This window comes from Sycon ciliatum, chromosome 1, assembly GCF_964019385.1.
Source record: "Sycon ciliatum chromosome 1, ocSycCili1.1, whole genome shotgun sequence".
NCBI classification, from domain to species: domain Eukaryota; kingdom Metazoa; phylum Porifera; class Calcarea; order Leucosolenida; family Sycettidae; genus Sycon; species Sycon ciliatum.
The window spans coordinates 41,233,085-41,255,396 of record NC_088643.1 but is presented as its reverse complement, the minus strand read 5'-3'; the positions used below and the strand labels follow the sequence as shown (position 1 = coordinate 41,255,396).

Here is a 22,312-nt window from a genome sequence, read left to right as displayed (position 1 = left end):
ATTTTCTCTGCTGTATCAGTCATGTCAGTACATGGTGTGCATGGCTGTATTTTGCTTTCAGACTTGATTTGAGTTTCGTGTCCGACGTCGAGTGACTCATCCTGTACTGTACTCTCAGCTTGCTTGTTGTTCACGGAGGAAAGTTTCTCTTCTAAGATCTAGTTTTGGCGTAGACTATGGCTTCGGACGTTCCGGTAGCCGAGCCGCTGGAAAAGACGTCAGGTACAGGAGAAGAGGATGAGCAGGCAATACATGTAGCCAGTGTAGTGGCTGTACCCAGTGACACGATTGATCAGTTGGCCAGTGGAATGATGGGCATACTCGAACCAGATATCCAAAAGTCGAGTGTTCGAGTTCAGGAGCTTCTTCGTGATCAGGAATTACTGATCAACATGATACAAGAGGCCCGAGAAAGCTACACTGTTCGTCCTGAACTTCAAGATATAGTTGCTGTGAGTGAGAAATTCGCCATGTAATGTTCTGTAGCTCCTACATGTATACAATGTACTACAGTCGTATACCAGTATATTGTGGAAACAATAATTGATAGGATCACGGCACAAAGATTTTAAAAAAATTAAATATATTTAAAAACTTAAAATAAATAATAGAAGTTCATGGCAGCACAACTAGATTGCATGTGCTGTATATAATACGAATATTACCGATATCATTACGTACATTGTCACCTAGCGATACATACCTCGGGTAAGAGGGAAGTCCATTGCAGCTCGTAGTGCGATCTGAGAGTCATTAGCAAAGTCATCAGGTATCTGGGGTTCCTGGTGGTTTGTCACATGACCAGTACTGTACCTGCACAAGACATGTACAATCATGTACATGTATTTTCTGGGTCTATTTTGCTTTACGAATGAACGTTTGTGGGCATTTATGGCGAAGTATTAGTGGGTACAGAAGCCCAGAATCCACGCGGGGTGGGGCTGAATGTTAGCCATGCTATTGCAGTGTCACAGTAAATACATTCCGCAGCCCTGCAGCACTCTTGACATTTGAGCATCGACAGGGTAACGACACTAGTCACTGTGCTATCAGCCTATCACATTTACTGTCTTTTCCCAACTTCCATGCGTGCCCGTGGGACTAGGTTATCGGTTGCTGACTTGGGGAGATGGATGGCTGTGATCGCATACTGTAAAAGCAGAGATACTCACCTGGAATTTATTTTGATCTTTTTCGTCCATGGAGCTTTTGGGCTAAATTAAATGCTGGACTACCGTATTTCCCCGTAAGTTAGTACGTACTAACTTTCGAACTTAGCAGCCGCATGAGTACTAACTTTCGGGGGTGGTACTATCTTTCGGGGAGTACTTTTTTATCGGGGGTAAATGACACGCAGTGGGAAGCCTGCGCAACTCTAGTGTCCGTGCATATGATGTATGTACTGTACGGTGTCTGTACATGTAGGACGGGTACGAACTTACTATCTTTCGGGGGAACTGTCTTTCGGGGTGATAACCTCGGCAGTAGAAAGTGTATTTTTTATAGGGGGGTACTATTAAAGTCATTGGGGAGAACTAACTTACGGGGAAATACGGTAATGTCGATTTGTCCAACTTTTCAATACACTCTTATGATCCATGGACGGAATTTACAACCGGACGAACTCCCTTTCTTTGGAGTTGGACGAAATTATTGACCGACGAAATTTTCTGCCTGTACAGTACTGTATTTCCAACATTACACGTCACAGGGCATGCAGGAAGCTCTGGAGTACACGTCACAGGGCATGCAGGAAGCTCTGGAGTACTGTATAGCAGGAAATTTTCGGACCGAAATATTTTCGGACAAAGCCGATTTTCGACCTTTCGTACGGATTTTATTTTCGTACAGTGCTGCATGCTAAATGCACGTGTTCGCATGTATAGTGTACATAACTTCACAGGCACAAAATTTAGAACGGAATTAATTTTAGTACAAAAGAGGCTGTGTACGAAATCGTACGAAAATAAATTCCGTCCGAAAATTTCCTGCTATACAGTATTTTGCACATGTGCAATGCAATGTATGGCTTGTGAACTGTAAACATTGACTGAAGTCACCAATAAAGTGGTTGTTGACAGCATATCTACTAGGCTTTAGGTATTTGTAGCATCCCCCAGCTCTCTCATCGTGTTAAAAGTATACTGCATGTGGAAGGAGTTATAGCAGGTGTTTTTCAACTTTTCCTGTAGCTGTGATTTGACTTGTTTGCATTCTTTGATGGGATCCTTTCTGCATGCTGAACTGGTATGCATGGATGTGAGCAGAGATTCACTACAGTTCCATGGTTACATGACAACTCACATGAATTCGCCCTCCCTTTGTATAAACCAATCTCATAGTATGTGACGTGTCATGTGACCAATGACGATTGACCTGTGACTGTTCACAGCAGTGTCATTATGTTGGCTTCTGCACCATAGCATGTGATGGTTACTGTTCCGTTTCGGGTTTTTTCCTGCTAGGTCTTCAATGATGCTCCCATCTACCGCTCAAAGCTGCAATCCATCGGCCGCGAGATGCATTCTATCTGTGATCGTGTGCGCCGTCTCAAGCAGCGTGCCGTCAAGTTACAAGAGGCCAAGCAGAAGCAAGAGATTGCAAATGCTGATGCCCTGGAGCGGCAAAGGCAGCGTGAGAAACACCTAGAAGCCAAGCCAGCAGGCATGCCTGGCTCATGACCCTAGAGTCTAGAGTGACTTGCTTGTTCAAGTCGCTTTCTCATCTACAACTTTTCGACCACGTTCATGAAATACCTCGACGCCGTAATGCGTCGTGCATATAAAAAAATCTAGATACCAGCAGCAGAAAAAGAAGATTGATATACTTCAAGTAACAGTTTTGCACGAGTCTTTAAAAAAAACATATTTCCAATATTGTCTCCTTGAGAGGTACGCGATCATGTCACATCATACAAGTAAATTTCCTCCATCACAACACAATGCACAATACAGTGCAGGTACTCGTTGTGATAAAGGGGTTGTTCAATTTGATCCTTTTCTTTGTGCATTGCTAGGTTGTAACATGAGTCAAACATCTTACAGGAACAGATGTCATTATTATCTTTTCTCTGTTGATTTTTTGGAAACTTACCTCCAACTTATGAATATGTTATTCCTATCACATTAATTTTTCATGTGTGTTGTTTCATGGCGTTCCTTTTGTGTTTTGTATGTATCCTTTTTAACTGGAGGCCATCATTTCAGAGTCAATTTATTCGGCTTGCCTGACTGCAGCCTTGCTGAGACTTACTGCGTCAAGTAAAGCCACAACTCGAAGAGAGTGCACGGTACTGTATGCCAGTGCGCCTGGTGAACACCATGAGGCTTATCGTGCTCTCTACTGTACTTGGTGATACTTGCACGCTGACAATGTACCTCAACGCTCACCATAATCATCCAATGGATACTCTTGTACAACAGCACACTGGATTTCATTTTTTGTTGGAAAATCCAATGTCCAGCTGCCCAAGGCCTAGTACCAAGCAGGGAGTAGTACAATAATTGTACTACTCCCTGGTACCAAGAGCACAATAGCTGTGGACCTTAGTCCTTACTTTACAACATGTACCTGAATATGTAAAATAGACAACTCCCGATCCCTGCTTTGTTTTCATGCAGCAGATCTCGTCAAGCCAAAATCGCGAATCTTCCCTAAAAAAGGTAAAATCAAAATAGCGGGAGTTACAAAAAATTGAATGTTTGAACGTTCATGGTTTCTTGGCTACATGAACACTGCACTGCACTGGCTTTTACAAAGCTCTTTTGCTTTCTTCTTTGAGCAAGGAAAGTCGACGTCGTTGTGCTAGCCGTTTAATTCGCACTTCGTTTCGCATAAGATGTCCAGCAGCGCAAGCGATGCAGGGCGTGATGACAGGAAACCTCGTACCGTCGGGCTGGTTTACTCAGAGGCCCACATGAAAACTTGTGATACGATGCCACGAATCCAAGGCAGATGCAAGCTGGTACACGGGCTAATCCAGGCATACGGCATCAACAGAAGCTTGGCGTTGATAAGTCCAGAACGTGCTAGTAGAAGCGAGCTGTGCGAGTTCCACTCCAGTCTTTACGTTGAATCTTTGCAGGAAGACAAGAGTTGCGAGGAAGATGACGACGCTGAGAGGGATGAGATGTTTGGTTTTGGCTACGATTGTCCCGTATTCGATGGTGTGTATGAGTATGTGGAAGCGGTTGCGGGTGGCACATTGGCAGCTGTTTCTGCACTGTGTTCAGAAGCGTGCAGCGTAGCTTGCCATTGGGAGGGTGGCTGGCACCATTGTCACCGAGACCAGGCGTCCGGTTTCTGCTACGTCAACGACATAGTCCTGGCAATACTGCGGTTGCGCGATGCTGGCTTTCGGCGTATACTGTATATAGACCTGGACGTACATCATGGCGATGGTGTAGAAGGTGCATTCAGTCATTCGGCCGATGTCATGACGGTGTCATTTCATCGCTACTGCCCGGGCTTCTTTCCCGGAACGGGTGCGACTGGGGACTGTGGATCTGGAAAAGGAAGATTCCACTGTCTCAACATACCGCTGGGCGATGGCACACGGGACGGCACGTTCCTACGCGTCTTCTCGCGCGTCATGGCGGAAGTGCACGATCGCTTCAGACCGGACGCCGTCGTGTGCCAGTGTGGTGCCGACTGCTTGGCCGGTGACCCGCTGGGCGCATTCAACCTGACGCCGGCGTCACTGTGCGCTTGCGTGGAGCAGCTCACCGCCTGGCAAATACCGCTGCTCGTGCTGGGAGGCGGCGGCTACAACCTGGCCAACACGGCGCGATGCTGGACGCAGATCACCGCCAGCCTAGTCGGCATGCGTTGCCACGACGATATCCCCGAGCACGGCAACTTTGCCAAGTTCGGACCGGACTTCACCATGAATGTCAGCCCAGGTAATCGTCGAGAGGAACTGACTACGACGGAGGTCGACAGGCTAATTTCCACGGTGCTCGGTCATCTTTCCAATATTGAACCGCCGACACCTGCGTCTGAAAGTGCTCAAGATCTGCATGAGAAAGAAGATGCGGCCATTGCAGCAAAGCTTGCAGCAAGTACCTGATCCAGTTCATATCGCCTTCTTCTTTCGTGAAGAAAGAATGTAGAGTGAGCATGTTCTCACACACAACCTGCACTTGAACTTGCCTCGTAGCCAGGCCAAAGAGCCGTCAAACTTGATACCTGACAATTAGAGAAAAAAACTATTATTGGTTTCTGCCAGAATCAACCAATGCAACAATGTTTACATGATCTGAACCGTTCACAACGCACATGTCACATGACGCACACACACACACACACTACAGTCAAGCACTAGTGTTAGCTTTGAAAACACCTACAAGTCGAATGCACTGTATAATCTTATACAATCTTGCGAGCGATTATTTCCGTGCCAATGAAATCCGTTCAAACTGTGATGGCTGAACATCGGATAGGAAGAGGGCATTGTTGAATTAAGTGTCCCTCGAAAGTAGGTCCACTACCCAGCAAGCGGAAAGACATGAATAGGTGTACGTGTACTCTGCAAAACATGATGCTACTCTCTCTCTCTCTCTCTCTCTCTCTCTCTCTCTCTCTCTCACACACACACACACACGCACACGCACACACACACACCACATACCACACACTCACTGTCTGTCCCCCCCCCCCATATTTACTCATGGCGTTACCCACATGAACTGAGAGGGGTATATCGCTCTGGATACCGGTATATACTACCAGGCGTATATCGCTGGATATACTACCCTGCTCAGAACGGCCGCTGATTGGCTGAAATCGTCCAAATCATACCCTACCATGCAAACAAATTGTGGATCCTTGCTTTGTTACTATGCGCTCAGCTAAGGCCTATTCATAGGAGCAGCCACTTCGTTGACTTAGAGCACACTTGCCAACAGTCTTGGGTTCGCCAGGCATTGTACATCATCAATGCTGATGACATGAGAAACAGGATGACATCGACTTTGTGACACGACATGATCAGGTGCCGTGGTACCCTCTGGGTGGTACGCTCTTAGCTACAATGCTCGTAAACAGCTTGCTGCTTCTGTGCGCTGTAGTGCCACTTTGAACAGTAATGGTAGAAATCAAAAGCGAGCAAAAAAACCATTTGCGAAACCAAATACAACGGTCGTCGGTGTCACATGCTTTTGGGCAAAGCTCTGAAATTGCACTTTAGTTATATTCGCAAACAGTCACAGCGGACAAATGATTTTTAATGTGAAGTTCAGAGCTGATTTATTATTTATTTTATTTTCAGTCCAACGTGCAACACCAATGGAATAATCCAGTGAGGTAGCATGGCATAAAATCACTTTAAAATCAGTTTCGAAACAAACATTTCCCACAGAATACTTTAGTCCTGAAAGAAACGCCGAACTCCACACTGATTCCTCTTGACATCTTGCCAAGATGTTTCCAACAGCGCTGTCCATTTTCCACTTTGTTCAAAGACGTAGATGTCGATGAGTCTCTACTCAGATTGTTTATACCAGGCCGCAAACGCAAGGATGCATTTGTTTTGTCGTAGACTTTTCATGCTCACTTGGGTTTCTGTCACAACAAAGATAGCACAAGCATGACATCAGATAGGAAAAGCATGACATCTCTGAAATTTTAAGAATAGAAGAGATTGCTGTACCAGCAAGTGCTGAGCATTATCGCCACATGAATTGGTACAGGTGGAATCCCACTAAATTGAACCTCAAAATGCCGGCGAAAGACTTCTAATTACCGGTACTGGCACCCGGATATTCTAGTTATCCAAACACGTACCAACAACACATTACATATGTAAAAAATGCTCGCATTGTCTCGCAGAATGGCACTACTCACCACGGACACATGGTTCAGACATTGAACTGGCCAGTACAGCCTGCTCATGCAAACCAACCCCAACCAGTACAGTGTCTAGAAAGGCGCTTTGCACCCTGTATTCTGTCCCTCCAGGAAATCGCGATTCCACGGATGCAACAAATTTCGCGATTTTGGCCCAAACCCGCGATTTTCAGCAAAATCCGCGATTTCCCGCGTTTTTTGTTGTTTTCTGCACTATATCTCACATTTTTGGCACTTTTCACACAGTTCTTTCCATGATCCTGTAGGTTATTTACACAGTACGACTCCCGAGTAGATATACGATGCAACAAATTTCGTGATTTGGCCTAAATCCGCAATTTTCTGCAAATAATTCCGCGAATTCCTGGCAAGTTCTGCATCATTCCGCACTTTTCGTCGCATTTTTTGTCACTTTCTGCCGCAATTTCTTGCGCAAGTTTTGAGAGTTTTTTCCGCAAATTCCCGCAGGGACAGTGTATTACACGCCCAGATCAACAAATGAGTCGTAGCCATGACTGTGTTTAAAATTTTAAATATAGCGTAAGTGTAAGTCAGTTTCTGGACTTGGCTCTGCACCCCATATTCTAACTAAACTATGCAACATGCAGGATTTTTAGCTTGATCTAAAAGCAAGTCAATTTCATGCCATTTCCATGTACAGTAAAAACTGGTTTAAGCGACCACCCCACGGTGCAAGTGAAAGCGGTCGTTAAAGCCAGGTGGTCTTTAGAATCAGGTCCCACCGTGCAGTGTCTGTGTAGAACGATCGGTGCATGGAAAAACGGTCGTTAAGCCTCGGAGCAGGTGGTCGCTAAACCCAGAGGTTGCTTACACCAGGTTTTACTGTATTAGAATTCCCTTGCATGGGTGGTGGGTTTCGAGAAACAGAGACAGAGAGAGACTGAGAGAGACAGAGAGACAGACAGACAGACAGAGAGACAGACAGACAGACAGACAGACAGACAGACAGACAGACAGACAGACAGACAGACAGACAGACAGACAGACAGACAGACAGACAGACAGACAGAGACAGACAGACAGACAGAGACAGACAGAGAAGGGTGAGCGGGCCATGGCTTGTATGCATTGACTCACGTTAGTATCCTTCTTCCAATTCCACTTAGCTGTAGGCTTTTCGCCAAAGAAGAATTCCTCTGGTGTGTAGAAGGGAACCCCCATGTTCTTGGCGAACTATAAAATGAAAACAATGCAAAACAACGGATCAACATGAAAACGGAGAAAAAGCATGAATATGTCTGTCATTGGCGACCACAACTCCTGCTAATGTAGAATACACCGGTGCACGTTACGTGCAGAGTGGGAGGTCACTGCTGACTGCCACTACTTTCTGCACTATAGTATAGGGAGGTTTTACACCACTAAGTGGTTTCAATTATTTCTCATATGTTTCTCTCGATTAACCGCAAAACTGAAACATTTCAACGTTTCGCTGCAGTATAGAAAATGGCCGCTCCCCGTAAGTTTATTATTCCACCTGAGGAGGTATTGGATTACAACGGTATGCTCGAGAGGATGATATTCCTTGACAGCATCGTTATCGAGTTCTGTCAGTGGCGTGGAATAGAGCTAGTGGCATGTTATGGCTTGGTTGCTAACGTTCATGTGTGTCCAACATGCAATCAACGCGGTACCTTTTCGGTGCATAATGGAGGCATTGATGGATATCGTTGGCGATGCCAAAGTGATAGCTACGTCAAAAGCATTCATGTTGGCTCATTCTTCCAACGGAGCCATTTGCCTCTTGATTTATTGATGAAGACCATCTTCTGGGCCAAGCAAGAGCCGCAGAAGGAAATTCTCAGGTGTTACAAGGTGACGGAGAAGCCGCTGCTTGACTGGTATAATTTTCTTCGAGACGTGGCAGCTGAGTACCTCACCAATAACCCATACCATTTCGGAGGCTTCGATGATGAAGGGAAGCCTCGGGTGGTGGAAATTGATGAGTCGAAATACTTTCACCAGAAGTATCATCGCGGTCAATGGAGGGAAGGCCACTGGGTCCTTGGTGCAATCGAAAGGGACACCGGAGCTCGCACCATGCAAGTTGTTCCGGGTCGCACAGCAGCAACACTGACTGCCCTAACAGCTCCGTGGCTACTCCCCGGAACACAGATCATGTCGGATGGATGGGCTGCATATGCCAATATCTTGATGATACATGTACATGGAGGCATCTTTCAGCATGATGTGATTCATGAAGCTAACTTCGTGAACCCCAATGACCGCGATGTCCATACCAACAACGTGGAGAATATGTGGATGAGAGCGAAGCGGCAGCTGAAACGCCTGTTCGGACCATCCGACACCTTCTTTCCCACATATTTGGTGGAATTCATGTGGCGTGAGCGGTTCAAGGAGCACCAAGATCTGTATTTCGAATGCATGGTACATTGCATTCGACGTATGGTGCATTGCATTCGACAATCCTGCCCTGGGCTATCCGCTTGACCACATCTATTTTCAGTTCCGCTTTCATTTCCAAAATGTTACTTGTGTTAAAATATATGATGCCCGGCTGTCCAGAAGTAGCTCATCTTTTTTCAGTAGATACACAAGTACCTAAACTCCAGTTTTACCCATGAAACAACGTAGCAAAGATCCCGTCGGTTGGAGAATCGCCGACTTCGTGATAGGATGCGTCTGCAGCAAAATACCGCTGAGCAGGCATCCAGGCGGCTCCAAAGAAAACGTGATGTGAATAGTCATCACCGGTCACAGGAGACGTCGGAAGAGAGATCCCTTCGTCTCCAAAATAAGCGTGAACGGGCGAGTCAGCGCCGGTCACAGGAAACGACGGAAGAGACACCCCGTCGACTGCAGAACGCCCGTGATCGGCAGTGTCAGCGCCGGTCACAGGAAACGTCGGAAGACACATCCCGTCGCCTCCAAAACAAACGTGATTGGCAGAGTTGCCGGAGGTCCCGTGAAACGTCGGACGCTGCTAACTGTTATGCGGTCTACGGTAGAGGAAAAGAACCACTCGATGGTGTCGTCTTTGACGCATGAAGAGCGCCAGCGGCATAGCCTTCTATTGCAATCTTGCAGGGAGGACAACGTTGCCATAGCCCTGCTTTCCTTCTATGCTGCTTCGGGTCATGGCCGTGGGCCGTTCCACGCAGTACCTGATGCTTCTGTGAGGGAAGAACTGGCATCGATTGTTCCAGCACCAGTTTCTGCAACCTTGTTAGCTGATGGTCTGCAAGCGTTCCAGGCGGAGTCTAATTTAGAGAAAGTGTGCCTGTGCGCTGCGTGTGGCTGCCGTGATATGGTGAAGTCACACATGTACTTGAAGTATCGACTTCAGGACGCGGCGTTTATGAAGTGCCTTCGACTGGATGATTCAGCCGTCAAAATGTACGAGCAGAGGCCACTTGTTTATTCCGAATTCAAATACTGATTTACAAAATACCCACAAAGTGTACACGGCTGTTGATACTTATTGGAAATGGTTTGCATTTGCATTTGTGTCCAGCCAAGTATTTTCTACAGAACATTGAAAATGCAAGAAGCCTCAAGACTTCTTGTGTGCGATATCGTCGAGAAAGAAAAGAAATCCCTTAGACAGTGGTGTATGGCAAAAGTACACCTTGCCAGGTATGAAAAGGGCGGTCTTCACAGACACCACACCGTGTACCTTGAGAAGTTCATGCTACATGCTTTGCAGTGCAAAAGTTCAATGGTACACCTGTATCGGCCTTGCCCATCACTATCTTTACATCTTATTACACATGGAAAATTACCGGAAAGAAAACTTTAGAAACAAGAGTCTCGCATTTTGCTTTAAATTCTGGCCGTCAGAGGTATATATTTCATTGCTGTGACCTGGTGCAACCTCATTTTCCTGTGCTGCACTGTTCAGTACTGGCATACAGGATATAAACAGTTCTGTTCAACGGGCAGCTTGAGTGACTTTGACTCTGTGCATTTTCGCGGAGGATCATTAGCTACCAAAGACATTTCGTGCGTGAGAATGAAGGTTGAAGAGGTCACATTCATAGGTTCCAAATACAAACGTGTCTTCCCTCCACGTGAACAAGATCAAACAATCTTTTCTAAAGAATAATCAAAGACTATTATAATGAATGGACTCGGATGGACCTTCCCCTCCTTATGTTATTTCTATAACTTAGAACCGTCCAAGTTGGAAGGCTGTTGGAGTGTGCATCCAAGATGTGCTAGAGCTGTTAGCCAGTTAGTTGTAGAACGTCAGTACCGTCGGTCAGTGCCATGCAATGTTATTGCATGAGCTGATTGTTCAGTAACTGGTGGTGTTAGTGGACATTATAGCGTAACTTGTAGTTCCTTGTAGTTCCTTTGTCTTTTTTTCTTTTCTATAAACTATTATAATGATTTATAAATTATAAAGGTTTACCTCTCTGTCAGCGGAAGAATGGTCTTCTTCCTTGCCAGGAGCCCAGTTTTTCAGTCTGCCAGCTTGATCTAATGCACCACACAGCAACAACAACAGCAGCAACAACACCAGCAACAGCAGCAGCAACAGCAGCAGCAGCAGCAGCAGCAACAACAACAACAACAACAACAACAGCAGCAGCAGCAGCAGCAGCAGCAGCAGCAGCAGCAGTAGCGGCAGCATCAACAGCAGCAGCAATAGTAGCAATAGCAGCAATTGCACGATTTAGCGAGATGCGTGATGTGAGGGGTGCGTGTGTGTGTGTGGGGGGGGGGGGGGGTCTGCAGATGGGAAGGCCAGAAATCACAAGCATTCATTTCATAACCGTTATCCACGGTAAATCGGCCCAAGGCCTTCTCCCTTCCTCATGGAGTTGAAAAATATCAATCCACTCTTCGAAGCAATGGCCAGCATGCCTGTGTGTTTGTAAGGGGCTGGGCCGGATGAGGCTTGAGAAGAAAAATATAACTTGCACCGCAGAGCTATAGAGGGCATGTGATTACATCATCAGTTGAGAATTGAGATGCTTTGTCAAAGTTGCGCCACGGCGCGCTAGCGATGCACTAGCTCACACAAAAACAAGAAAGCTCCGACTCACGATGTACACATGTACATATCGCCCATAAACGGTGATGACTCACCGCCATGACATCATCATTCGCACATGACATCATCATTCGCACATGACATCATCATTCGCACATGACATCATCATTCGCACATAACGTGAATACTCGTACAGGGGCAATTGGTACACTGTATACTGTAAGTGGCATGCACAGAGTGAACCAAGGCAGGAGAGACTTACCACCAACATAACACATTTCCGTCACTTGTATGCCGGAGTTCTCTTTCTTGAGGAAGTGCTCCAACATTCCTGTCCTTGGCTTGCGGTAACCTTCCCAGTGGGTGGAACATATCAGCTGAAGTGACATCAGTAGAGACACAGGAAGCAGCATGTGGGTTGTCTTGTGAGCAGAAGACACGAAAGCTCTCGTACGACAGCAAGAACAGCGCATTCCAAAAATATTGCACACACATCCCTAAGTAATGCCGCACCCAGTACTGTGTCTGTTCTAGGGTTTCCGAAACCAACCGGGTACTAGTAGATATACACATGCACTGGGCATGACTCTTGCGACCGGGTCAGAGCCGGTTACTTTCAAGTGTGTCCACTGCGGGTACATGTTCCATGTGTGAACAGTGGATACTGTCCATACACTCTGCCAGCGCACATCTGCACGCACCTGTAGCCTGTCAGTTTGTACTCCCTTGAAGTACAAAAAGTACTCGACATGTATAGACCTTATTCGATAAACGTCACAATCACGTGAGCCGGAGTCCCGGGAACCAGGGAGAGGCAAGAGGCCTGCATCATCAGTGCACAGCGGACTTTGCGTGCGAACATGGGAGTAGAAAAATGCCAGTATTTTCCTACTCCCTTGTACGAACTAGGCCCTTCTTGCCACTCGTTTCACGTACGCGTGCCCTAACTTACGACAAATCCCTGGAGGCGAGTCCAAAAATCATATTATCGAATAAGGTCTATACTCCCAACCGGGCCACAAATGACCCGGTGCTCTTTTTCCAAAATGGGTCCCAGTAGCCCACCCCCAACCGGGTCGTTGACCCAGCTTACCCGCCTCTAGAACAGACACTGCCAGTAGCAATGTCCCACCCAGTAGCAATGCCCCACCCAGTAGCAATGCCCCACCCAGTAGCAATGCCCCACCCAGTAGCAATGTCCCACCTAGTAGCAATGTCCCACCCAGTAGCAATGTCCCACCCAGTAGCAATGTACAACCCAGTAGCAATGTCCCACCCAGTAGCAATGTCCCACCCAGTAGCAATGTACAACCCAGTAGCAATGTCCCACCCAGTAGCAATGTCCCACCCAGTAGCAATGTCCCACCCAGTAGCAATGTACCACCCAGTAGCAATGCCCCACCCAGTAGCAATGCCCTACCCAGTAGCAATGTCCCACCCAGTAGCAATGCCCCACACAGTAGCAATGTGCCACCCAGTAGCAATGTCCCACCCAGTAGCAATGTCCCACCCAGTAGCAATGTCCCACCCAGTAGCAATGTCCCACCCAGTAGCAATGCCCCACCCAGTAGCAATGCCCCACCCAGTAGCAATGCCCCACCCAGTAGCAATGTCCCACCTAGTAGCAATGTCCCACACAGTAGCAATGTCCCACCCAGTAGCAATGCCCTACCCAGTAGCAATGTCCCACCCAGTAGCAATGTCCCACCCAGTAGCAATGTCCCACCCAGTAGCAATGTCCCACCCAGTAGCAATGCCTCACCCAGTAGCAATGTCCCACCCAGTAGCAATGCCCCACCCAGTAGCAATGTCCCACCCAGTAGCAATGTCCCACCCAGTAGCAATGTCCCACCCAGTAGCAATGTCCCAACCAGTAGCAATGTCCCAACCTGTTGAGCGGCAATACTTTCAACATCTCAACATAGCAGCATGACAAAACAAGTATTATGGGTGTGGAAAGTGAAAAAGGCAAATGCTATGAGAAAAGGAACGGCAAAAGAAAACGACAGGGTTGAACTCCTTGCCAAACATACCTGGAATGGGACCTTATACAGCTGTAGTGCGCGATCAATTTGATGAACCTTACTCTTGAACATTTTTTTCTTGTCAGCAAAGTCCCGGATATATCCCTGCATCAAACCGATAAAGGAAAAAATTTGGACACTTCCACATCTTAGAGATGATCTGTTGGCCAGGTAATGGACACCTGTGGTATGGCTCGGGGGTTGATGATAGCATGGTGATAGCATGCTACGTTGTGGAAGCAGCACATGGAAAGAAGCAAATGGCCTGATAAATGCGTATCCACTCCGTGTGTGTGTGTGGGTGCACATGTGTGTGTATGTGTGTGTGTGTGAGAGTTTTTGTGTGTTTGTGTGTGTGTGTGTGTGTGTTCGTGCGTATGCTCATGCGTGTGTTCGTGCGTGTGTATGTATGTGTGTGCTTGTGTGTGTGTGTATGTGTGAGCGTGCACCGTGTGCATACATGTGTGTGTGTGTGCGTGTGTGTGTGTGTGTGTGTGTGTGTGTGTGTGTGTGTGTGTGTGTGTGTGTGTGTGTGTGTGTGTGTGTGAGTCTCTCTCCCCTCTCCCGGGGGGGGGGGGGGGGGGGGGTACTCACGTGACTAGTTTTGGCACTGAGCAACAAGTACAGTACACTGTGTGTGTGTGTGTGTGTGTGTGTGTGTGTGTGTGTGTGCGCGCGCGCGCATGTGTGGGTGTGAGTGTGTGTGTGAGTGTGTGCGTGTGTGCGTTCAGTGTGTGTCCCATATGGTGCAGTGGTACGTGCAGTCGATTTCCAATCGAGATGTTGTGGGTTCAATTCCCAACGATGGTGGTCGCACACGTCTTTCTTCTCTTTCTCATTCTCCTAGCTATTTTTCTTTCTCCTAGGTGGTTAGTAACTGGTTACCAGCAGCCAGTGTATGTCAGAGTATGTGGTGTGGCGTGTGTAAAAAAAATGAAAAATAAAAATAAAAGTAGGGATTCATTGGCCAGAAAAAGCCACTTCAACCAGCCGTGTGGTGTAGATCAGGCTAAAATTAGTGGCGGTCAATTCATCAGCCTTGCAAGCTGTTGAATGGTATAATCCCAGCACAAGTTGCTATGTCAAACATCAAGATTACATAACCCCCAGAGTGCGCAACTGGAATGGGGTTGTGGGACGGCGTAATCCGTGATGCACGTCATTTTTTGGGTCGGACTTGCCTCATTCCATCGACGCGGTGTACCACGTCCACACTTCCCCTACTCATGATGTCATTATTATGACGTGGAACAGGGATTTCGCCGTCCCAGATCTGATATTTTAAAGTGAACTTGCGCACTCTGGTCTTTGGGGGTTATCTGGTTATGTACTCTTGCTAACATACATGAAGCTTGCTCGCTATCATCGCTTCAGCGAGTGGGCAGGAGTATAAGTACGAGTTTGTTCATGCGCATGTGCACGTGCATGTATGTATGATGGCATACTCAATGCCACGAATCACCACTCTAGGTACACAGCGTCACATACCTGATTGGTGAAGATCAGAATCTGCAGAGCAGAGAACACGAAAAGAAGAGTATGTAGTGAATATGGAGTGCAAATTTCTTCTACTCAGTGACTATTACTGACTTTTGTCGAAGCAGATGACATAATATGATGTCATTTTATTATAAGGTGGCAATCGGATTATCGGAGCCAATCACGTCACAATGACGTCACATAATGACGCAAGACACTGAACTGAAGACACTGGGCTAGCCCAGATCCGATGGCCTTGTTTTTTTATTAAGGAGAATGTGCCAATTTTGGAGCATAATCTGCCATGACTAACCACACACACACACTGCCATGTACATGGCACTGGGCACTGGTAGGAAACTGATCTGTATGTTGATAAAGGACCCACGGCACCAAGCAAGGTGAACATGGTGAACGTCTTACCCAGGTACTAGGTATGTACCAAGTGACTTCCACTGTACACCGTATTCTCAACACACCACCTCACAGTGTCGAAGCCTTCCCTCGCAAGGGTAGACGGCAGGCGTTTGTGTCATTTTACGATCGGGTTCCTTGACTGTGAAGCTCAAACCATAGGTATGAATGCTTATATAGCCGCAATGAGTCTGCGTCCAGTGTGGGGTCGGGCCACCCAGGGCCGGCGGCACTGGTACAGAGGGCACGGCCATGGCCATACATAAGGCACTTTCCTTATGTGCGTTGAGTCATTCTATCCAAGTTCATGGAACATAACACCACCTTTTTATTGTGTTGTTGTTAAGTCCAGCGCTCATGGAACGTCCAGCGTGCAACTAACCACAGTGTTTTGTTTTTCACTGAAATCTGATCATGCAAGTCAATCAGTCACGCTGGCCTGGGTGCTGTGCAGCCGCAGATCTGCGAGCACCGGGGTTGCGCATGCACTGATGCAGGGCGTAAGCGGACTCGCGTGACCGGATTTCACTAAGCAGTAGTGCCAATAGAATAGAATAGAATAGAATAGAATAGCGTGCGGCGAGCACTAGTAGCCCATCCTCTAACACTCCTTACAAGAAGACGACCTAAAGACGACCTAAAGATGACCTATCCTTCATGAGCCGCACAGTTCCCGACCATGCAGTGGGAACTATTGTGCTTGATGGATGTCCATGGATGTTACTAGCAGGTAGCTTAATAAAAAAAAAGATGACATGGTGCATGGAGCTAGAGATACGCTCTCCTGTGATACTGAAATCATTGTTGGGCTTAGGGTAATGTCTAGTGATGGGCCATGTAGCCGACCCTGAGCTGTACCACCAGTCCTCTCCCTCCCCCCCCCCCCCCCCCCCCCCCGGAGCTTGCTTGGGGCCTGCTGCTGCCTACCTTATATCCGTTCTGATGTAACTGAGCGAGCTTCTGTGGAACACTAGCTTGCCACCACTCCCAGTCGCTGCTGTCTATTCCGAGAACTTTTCCAGACTTTGTTTTAATCAAGGTATAGTCCAGGTCAAAGGAAGCCACCTGCAAACACGGTACATCAAAACAGCTTGTTGACAATTAACTAGTCTCAAGTTCAGGCTGGGATTGGTTGACTTTGCCAGGTAGTTAATGTACTAAAATTGAGGCTGACTCGCGTTATGTGAGCGTTATGTGAGCGTTATGTGAGCGGCCCGCTAGCACGCTTTATGAGCATGTAAACCAAACTCAAACTGGTGCTCTTCACAAGTGCATAGGGTCAGTAATTAAATGCCATGAAAACCTGCTGCTGCTGCTACCAATCAATGCACTTGAATTGAAACTTACCTTTGAACTTGCCCTGACTAAGCTAGAGTTGTAGACAAGCACCTGTAGCATATCACGCCAATTAGGGAAGACATTCGGTGGTCCTCGTATTGCTGCCGGTGGCACTGCTTGAACTGCTGCTGCTGCTGGAACTGCTGGTTGAACTCCCTTTGGAACTGCTTTAGGGATTGCCGGTTTAGCTTGCTGTGGACCTGCCGGTTTAGCCTGCTGTGGAACTGCCGGTTTAGCCTGCTGTGGAACTGCCGGCTTAGCCTGCTGTGGAACTGCCGGCTTAGCCTGCTGTGGAACTGCCGGTTTAGCCTGCTGTGGAACTGCCGGTTTAGCATGCTGTGGAACTGCCGGTTTAGCCTGCTGTGGAACTGCCGGCTTAGCCTGCTGTGGAACTGCCGGCTTAGCCTGCTGTGGAACTGCCGGTTTAGCCTGCTGTGGAACTGCCCGTTTAGCCTGCTGTGGAACTGCCGGTTTAGCCTGCTGTGGAACTGCCGGTTTAGCCTGCTGTGGAACTGCCGGTTTATCTTGCAGTAGAGCTGCCAGTCTAACTTCCAGTGGAACTTCCGGTTTAGCTTGCCATGGAACTGCCGGTTTAGCTTGCTGTGGAACTGCCGGTTTAGCCTGCTGTGGAACTGCCGGTTTAGCCTGCAGTGGAGCTGCCGGTTTAGCTTGCTGCGGAACTGCCGGTTTAGCTTGCTGTGGAACTGCCGGTTTAGCTTGCTGCGGAACTGCCGGTTTAGCTTGTCGATATCGAGGTTTCAGTAGAACTACCGGTTTATCTTGCTGTGGAACCGGCTTCTTAAGATCAACAACGTCTGCAACACCTAGCTTAGGAAAATCCTTGAAATCAATTTCAGGAACCGGAGGCACAGGAGAGATACTCACCTCAATCGTGAACGACTGAGACCAATCGCTTGATTTGAATGAGCCACCGTTACGTAGCACCACAATTTGGCCACGCGCAAGAGTGTTGAACTGAGGTGATGTGGGAGTAGCATACCACAGTGGTATTGAACCAATCTGCACAAAAGAATCGTGCGCATAATTATATCCAAAATTCCACATCATATTCAAACAAATATAGCAGAAAAGAAAGTATCAAAGTATGAAAATACTCTGAACTTCACAATGCTAATAGTCCAAATGCTACTTCCGGTTCCCGGGTAATCTGTTACCACGACGCGCGAAGCAATAATCATCGGGAGTACGAAAACAATGCCACATGATCCTAAGCAACCTTGCAGTAGGGAAGCGTATTAGCAGGTGCGGCGGTCACGCATACCCCAGGACTGATCGGCACTAGCCCGCCGCTCGGTTTGCATATCATGAACGGCAAAGGTTGCATATCATGATATCATGAACGGCAAAGGTTGCATATCATGATATCATGAACGGCAAAGGTTGCATATCATGATATCATGAACGGCAAAGGTTGCATATCATGATATCATGAACGGCAAAGGTTGCATATCATGATATCATGAACGGCAAAGGTTGCATATCATGATATCATGAACGGCAAAGGTTGCATATCATGATATCATGAACGGCAAAGGTTGCATATCATGATATCATGAACGGCAAAGGTTGCATATCATGATATCATGAACGGCAAAGGAGCGTTGTCCTGACGTGTTTTTAAAAGACGCCTGGCCCGTTGTTGCGAGTTCCCCACATGCCCGAGTGTGGCAGCATGCCCACGTACACACTCGCCGCTATCTGTTCTGCAATGAGCGACGTCAACCGTCCTATCAGTTTGACCATGGCTTACGATGAAAACCTTGACGATGATAACCATGATACGCCAGCGAGTAGAGGGCAAGCCCGGCAAGCCGGGAGCCGGAGCTGGCAGCTTCTCTCTCCTTGATGCAGATGTGTGTGGATCAGCGGGTGTACTACTGTAGCTAGCTAGTCGACTATCTACACTGTAACCATGGTAATACATGTACACCTGCAGCAACTACAGTTGTGCGCCGCCGTGCCATGAAGTGACTTGGTGCTCGGTCCATTATAATGGACAGATACACTCAGTGACTCTCTGCACACGTTCTCAATGTTCAACACTCAACTGGGCCTATGTGATTCTATCGACGGTTTCGGGATTTCGTACATCTGTAAAATGATTATGTGCGTAAAGCTTATACAAAAGTTTTTTTTCCAGTGAATGTCGGAAAGTTACTGTAAGACATGTATATATAACGAGGAAGCAAATCTAACGTTTTAACGGATGACATTTCTTCGTTATAATAAGATCCGTTGAGGCCGTACTGCTTCATATATGCTGTGTGTGGATATGGCAGAATACTGCAAGATCGTTAACATATCTTCTCGTTAACCTATGAATTTTGGACAATCGTTAAATTTGCGACTCGTTATAATAACATGTCTTACAGTAGTTCAGAATGCATTCACCCCAGGATACCCCTTCCGGGGAAATCCCCGCTTCATTCCTACCTGTTTCACAGTGACCGTCGCTCTGTTGCAATCCGCGGTGATCGTAGCTGAACATAGGCATACCACACAACATCACAACGACGTGCACACGTGTAGAGAGAAGAACAGCGGTTGCTATCACATAATCATTGCATACACTCGAAACGTCGGATAGCAAAATTCAGACTACACATGTCGACATGTCGACGATGACATGTGCCCTCAGTGTAGGATTACCGGGATATCGTTCTAGTTCATCGGAATTTTCACTGAACTGACCCAATGGAATAGAATTTGTTGCGGTATAATAATTTTATGAGAAGTGTGCAAACAATGGCTACAAACCCAGCAAGAGCGGGTCGTGCAGTGCGAAGTATTGTTCGGTCCAGACACAGGACAGAATTCCCGGCGCTGTGCACGTGAAAGCGGCCACGCCACGGCCACGGAAAGAACCCCACTCACTGACTCAGCTCACACAGCTACAGACTGTCACAGCTGTACAGACAACCAGTTACAGTGTACCTGGCCGATTGCAACTGTCACCTGAAAGCAAGGCTTCCGGCAGCATAGCACCTGGTAGTTCTAGCACTAGTACCTAGCAGACACAACGAGTTACGTAAAATAACGTTACTTCAAAACAAGGCGTAGTGCAGTGCTGCTTTCGCCTCCTTGAAGTCCATCACTATCGGATACGGTCGCCCGAGAAACGGAGACACCACGGCGGCAAGACGGCTCAACCACAAGAAACATGGACAGCGCCTATGTGCAGATCATAATGACCTGGCAATTGGCTATGCACATGTACCTTGTGACGTTAGAACGTTCCTCGGGGCGCTGAGCTCAACGCGAGTTATGCCTCCAGGTCCACGATTAACAAGGGCCGTTTTCTGGTGCTGGAGGAAAACTGTCGCTTCACCTATGCTGGATTTCAGCGCTATGGTCCATATCATTCTTGGGCGAAAAGTAATAATCAGTTAAAAAAAGAATTGCTTGAAGCAAGAAATTGCATCAAATGTTTTAGTTCTCCTCCCCTCAGCAGACCGCATTGAATGAACCGAGCACAACTCCATCCCGTATCTAAAGTACGGTACTGAGTACGAGAACGGGGCAAATGCGTACGCTAATCCTGATGCGTGCGCCCGTACCGTACGTGTAGACTCCTTCGAACTTCGTCCAGACGTCCACCGACCAGGGAGTCGTCAGGACTCCCTCACTGACCCCCAGTCCCTGTCCATACTTCCCTTCACATAGATGATAGAGTGTGCAACTCCGATGCCAGGTGTGTCTTTACCACCATATTTATCAACCATAATGGCATAAGTACAGCTGCAGTGGTGTCTGAAGGACCTGGAGACACTGCGTTTGGTGGCTCGGAACAGGCAATCATTCAACGATATAATCGCACAGGTCACATTGTAGAGTGCAGATCACCTATAATAACGTACTTCCACATTATGGGAATTTGGTATAACCCCACACCCGTCATTGTTGAATATTCGATAATAGCGTGGATTTCCCCAACAATATATTTTCATTTTTTGTTATCCTCTCCCATGCTAAGCGGCTTGCCGCGGATATGTCAATACTACTACAGTCGTCCCTCTCTAATCCGGCACTTTATAATCCAGCACCCTCGATAAACCAGCACAATTTTCAGTAGCCAAAATGTCCTCTTCATGCACATTGCAGCAGTAAATCAGATTTGTTAATCCAGCACCCTCCCTAATCCAGCAGATTTTCGTGGCACAAATGGTGCCGGATTATAGAGGGACCACTGTACTACTACTGCAGTGGTGTCTTCAACTTCAACTCCCGATCGGTTCCGTCTATTCCAGCTATGCTTATGGTACCAGTGCAGTATGGAAGCGCGCCGGGCGGATAGGCTGAGATAGCCCTTGGCGGATTATCTGGCATCTTCGGATTTTGTCTAAAAATTATGCCCTAGCATAAAGACTTCTGAGACCAGACGGTCGGCATATAATAACCTTTACGATGCTGGCTGAAGATTAATGCCCCAGGCATATTTAGGCATGTTACAGGAAATAACCTGTTGGCCCCTTATAAGCCGTGATGTCATGGTGCGAGAGTCGTTGTAGAATAGTAGTAATAGTAGTCAGCAGTGGAAGTAGAATTTATTCTTTTGATAGGGAAGGCCCTACAGACATTGCCGTCTTGTTACAGGGAAACCTATTAAAGTGCTCTTTACAGAGCGAAACAAAAACGGGTAGATGGTCAACTTGACGACACTAGACAGGCAGAGAATTCCACCTATCAGCGCCAAGGAAAGAAATAGAGAACATGCCATATCTAGTGCCAGTAGTGGTAGCAGCGCGCAAAGAAAGTGAAGAGAATGATTGCCCTCTAGTGCGCCTCTCGGTGCAAGTAGCAGCCGACTGGAGTGTGAACATTGAGGAAAGAAGAGGACTTGTAAGCTTATGAATACAGCGGAAAACAAAAATAAAAAGCCTCAAGTTGAGACGAGATTCGAGGGAGTATAACTTAGCGTGCCGCAAAACAAAGACAGTCGGGGTACGGCGAGGGAGACCAAAAACCTTTTTCATACTGATATGAGTGCAAGTGTACAATAGCACCATCATTGGCATAATTCCAGCATAATGTAGCATAATCACTGACATAATTTGAGCATAATGGAAAGCATACTTCAGCAATTGCCAATTTACCGAGCATAATCCGCCAAGGGCTGTACTGAGTTCACCATACCATTTTTGTTGGACTGCAGCATAGTATAGCACCGTCATTGGCATAATTCCAGCATAATGTAGTGTAATCACTGGCA

General features: G+C 47.1%; 3 protein-coding genes across 3 annotated transcripts; 2 read left to right on the top strand and 1 right to left on the bottom strand.

Moving 5' to 3' along the window:
- The first annotated feature begins 28 nt into the window (after positions 1-28).
- LOC135826272 (biogenesis of lysosome-related organelles complex 1 subunit 6-like) lies at positions 29-3,278 on the top strand. Its single transcript, XM_065338904.1, has 2 exons — positions 29-452; positions 2,466-3,278. The coding sequence occupies exons 1-2, from the start codon at positions 177-179 to the stop codon at positions 2,679-2,681; spliced, it is 492 nt and encodes a 163-aa protein (XP_065194976.1). The 5' UTR covers positions 29-176; the 3' UTR covers positions 2,682-3,278.
- Positions 3,279-3,754: 476 nt separating this feature from the next.
- LOC135826254 (histone deacetylase 8-like) lies at positions 3,755-5,407 on the top strand. The gene has a single exon (XM_065338888.1). The coding sequence runs from the start codon at positions 3,839-3,841 to the stop codon at positions 5,066-5,068; it is 1,230 nt and encodes a 409-aa protein (XP_065194960.1). The 5' UTR covers positions 3,755-3,838; the 3' UTR covers positions 5,069-5,407.
- An 89-nt stretch (positions 5,408-5,496) lies between these two features.
- LOC135826245 (proteoglycan 4-like) lies at positions 5,497-20,515 on the bottom strand. The gene is made up of 10 exons (XM_065338877.1): positions 20,321-20,515; positions 19,537-19,583; positions 17,092-18,102; positions 16,672-16,809; positions 15,340-15,360; positions 13,861-13,956; positions 12,090-12,204; positions 11,243-11,310; positions 7,945-8,040; positions 5,497-6,561 (listed from the first exon to the last, which is right to left on the bottom strand). Exons 1-10 carry the CDS (start codon positions 20,463-20,465, stop codon positions 6,550-6,552), a joined length of 1,749 nt encoding a protein of 582 aa, XP_065194949.1. The 5' UTR covers positions 20,466-20,515; the 3' UTR covers positions 5,497-6,549.
- Positions 20,516-22,312: the final 1,797 nt, after the last annotated feature.

Coding starts and splice junctions, on each gene's coding strand:
- LOC135826272 (XM_065338904.1), top strand. CDS start 177: ATGGCTTCGGACGTTCCGGTAGCCGAGCCGCTGGAAAAGACGTCAGGT. Junction 453..2,465: donor AACTTCAAGATATAGTTGCT/GTGAGTGAGAAA, acceptor TTTTCCTGCTAG/GTCTTCAATGATGCTCCCAT.
- LOC135826254 (XM_065338888.1), top strand. CDS start 3,839: ATGTCCAGCAGCGCAAGCGATGCAGGGCGTGATGACAGGAAACCTCGT.
- LOC135826245 (XM_065338877.1), bottom strand. CDS start 20,465: ATGATATGGACCATAGCGCTGAAATCCAGCATAGGTGAAGCGACAGTT. Junction 18,103..19,536: donor CGACGGTCACTGTGAAACAG/GTAGGAATGAAG, acceptor TCTTTTGTGCAG/ATTGGTTCAATACCACTGTG. Junction 12,205..13,860: donor TGTATAAGGTCCCATTCCAG/GTATGTTTGGCA, acceptor ATGTCACTTCAG/CTGATATGTTCCACCCACTG.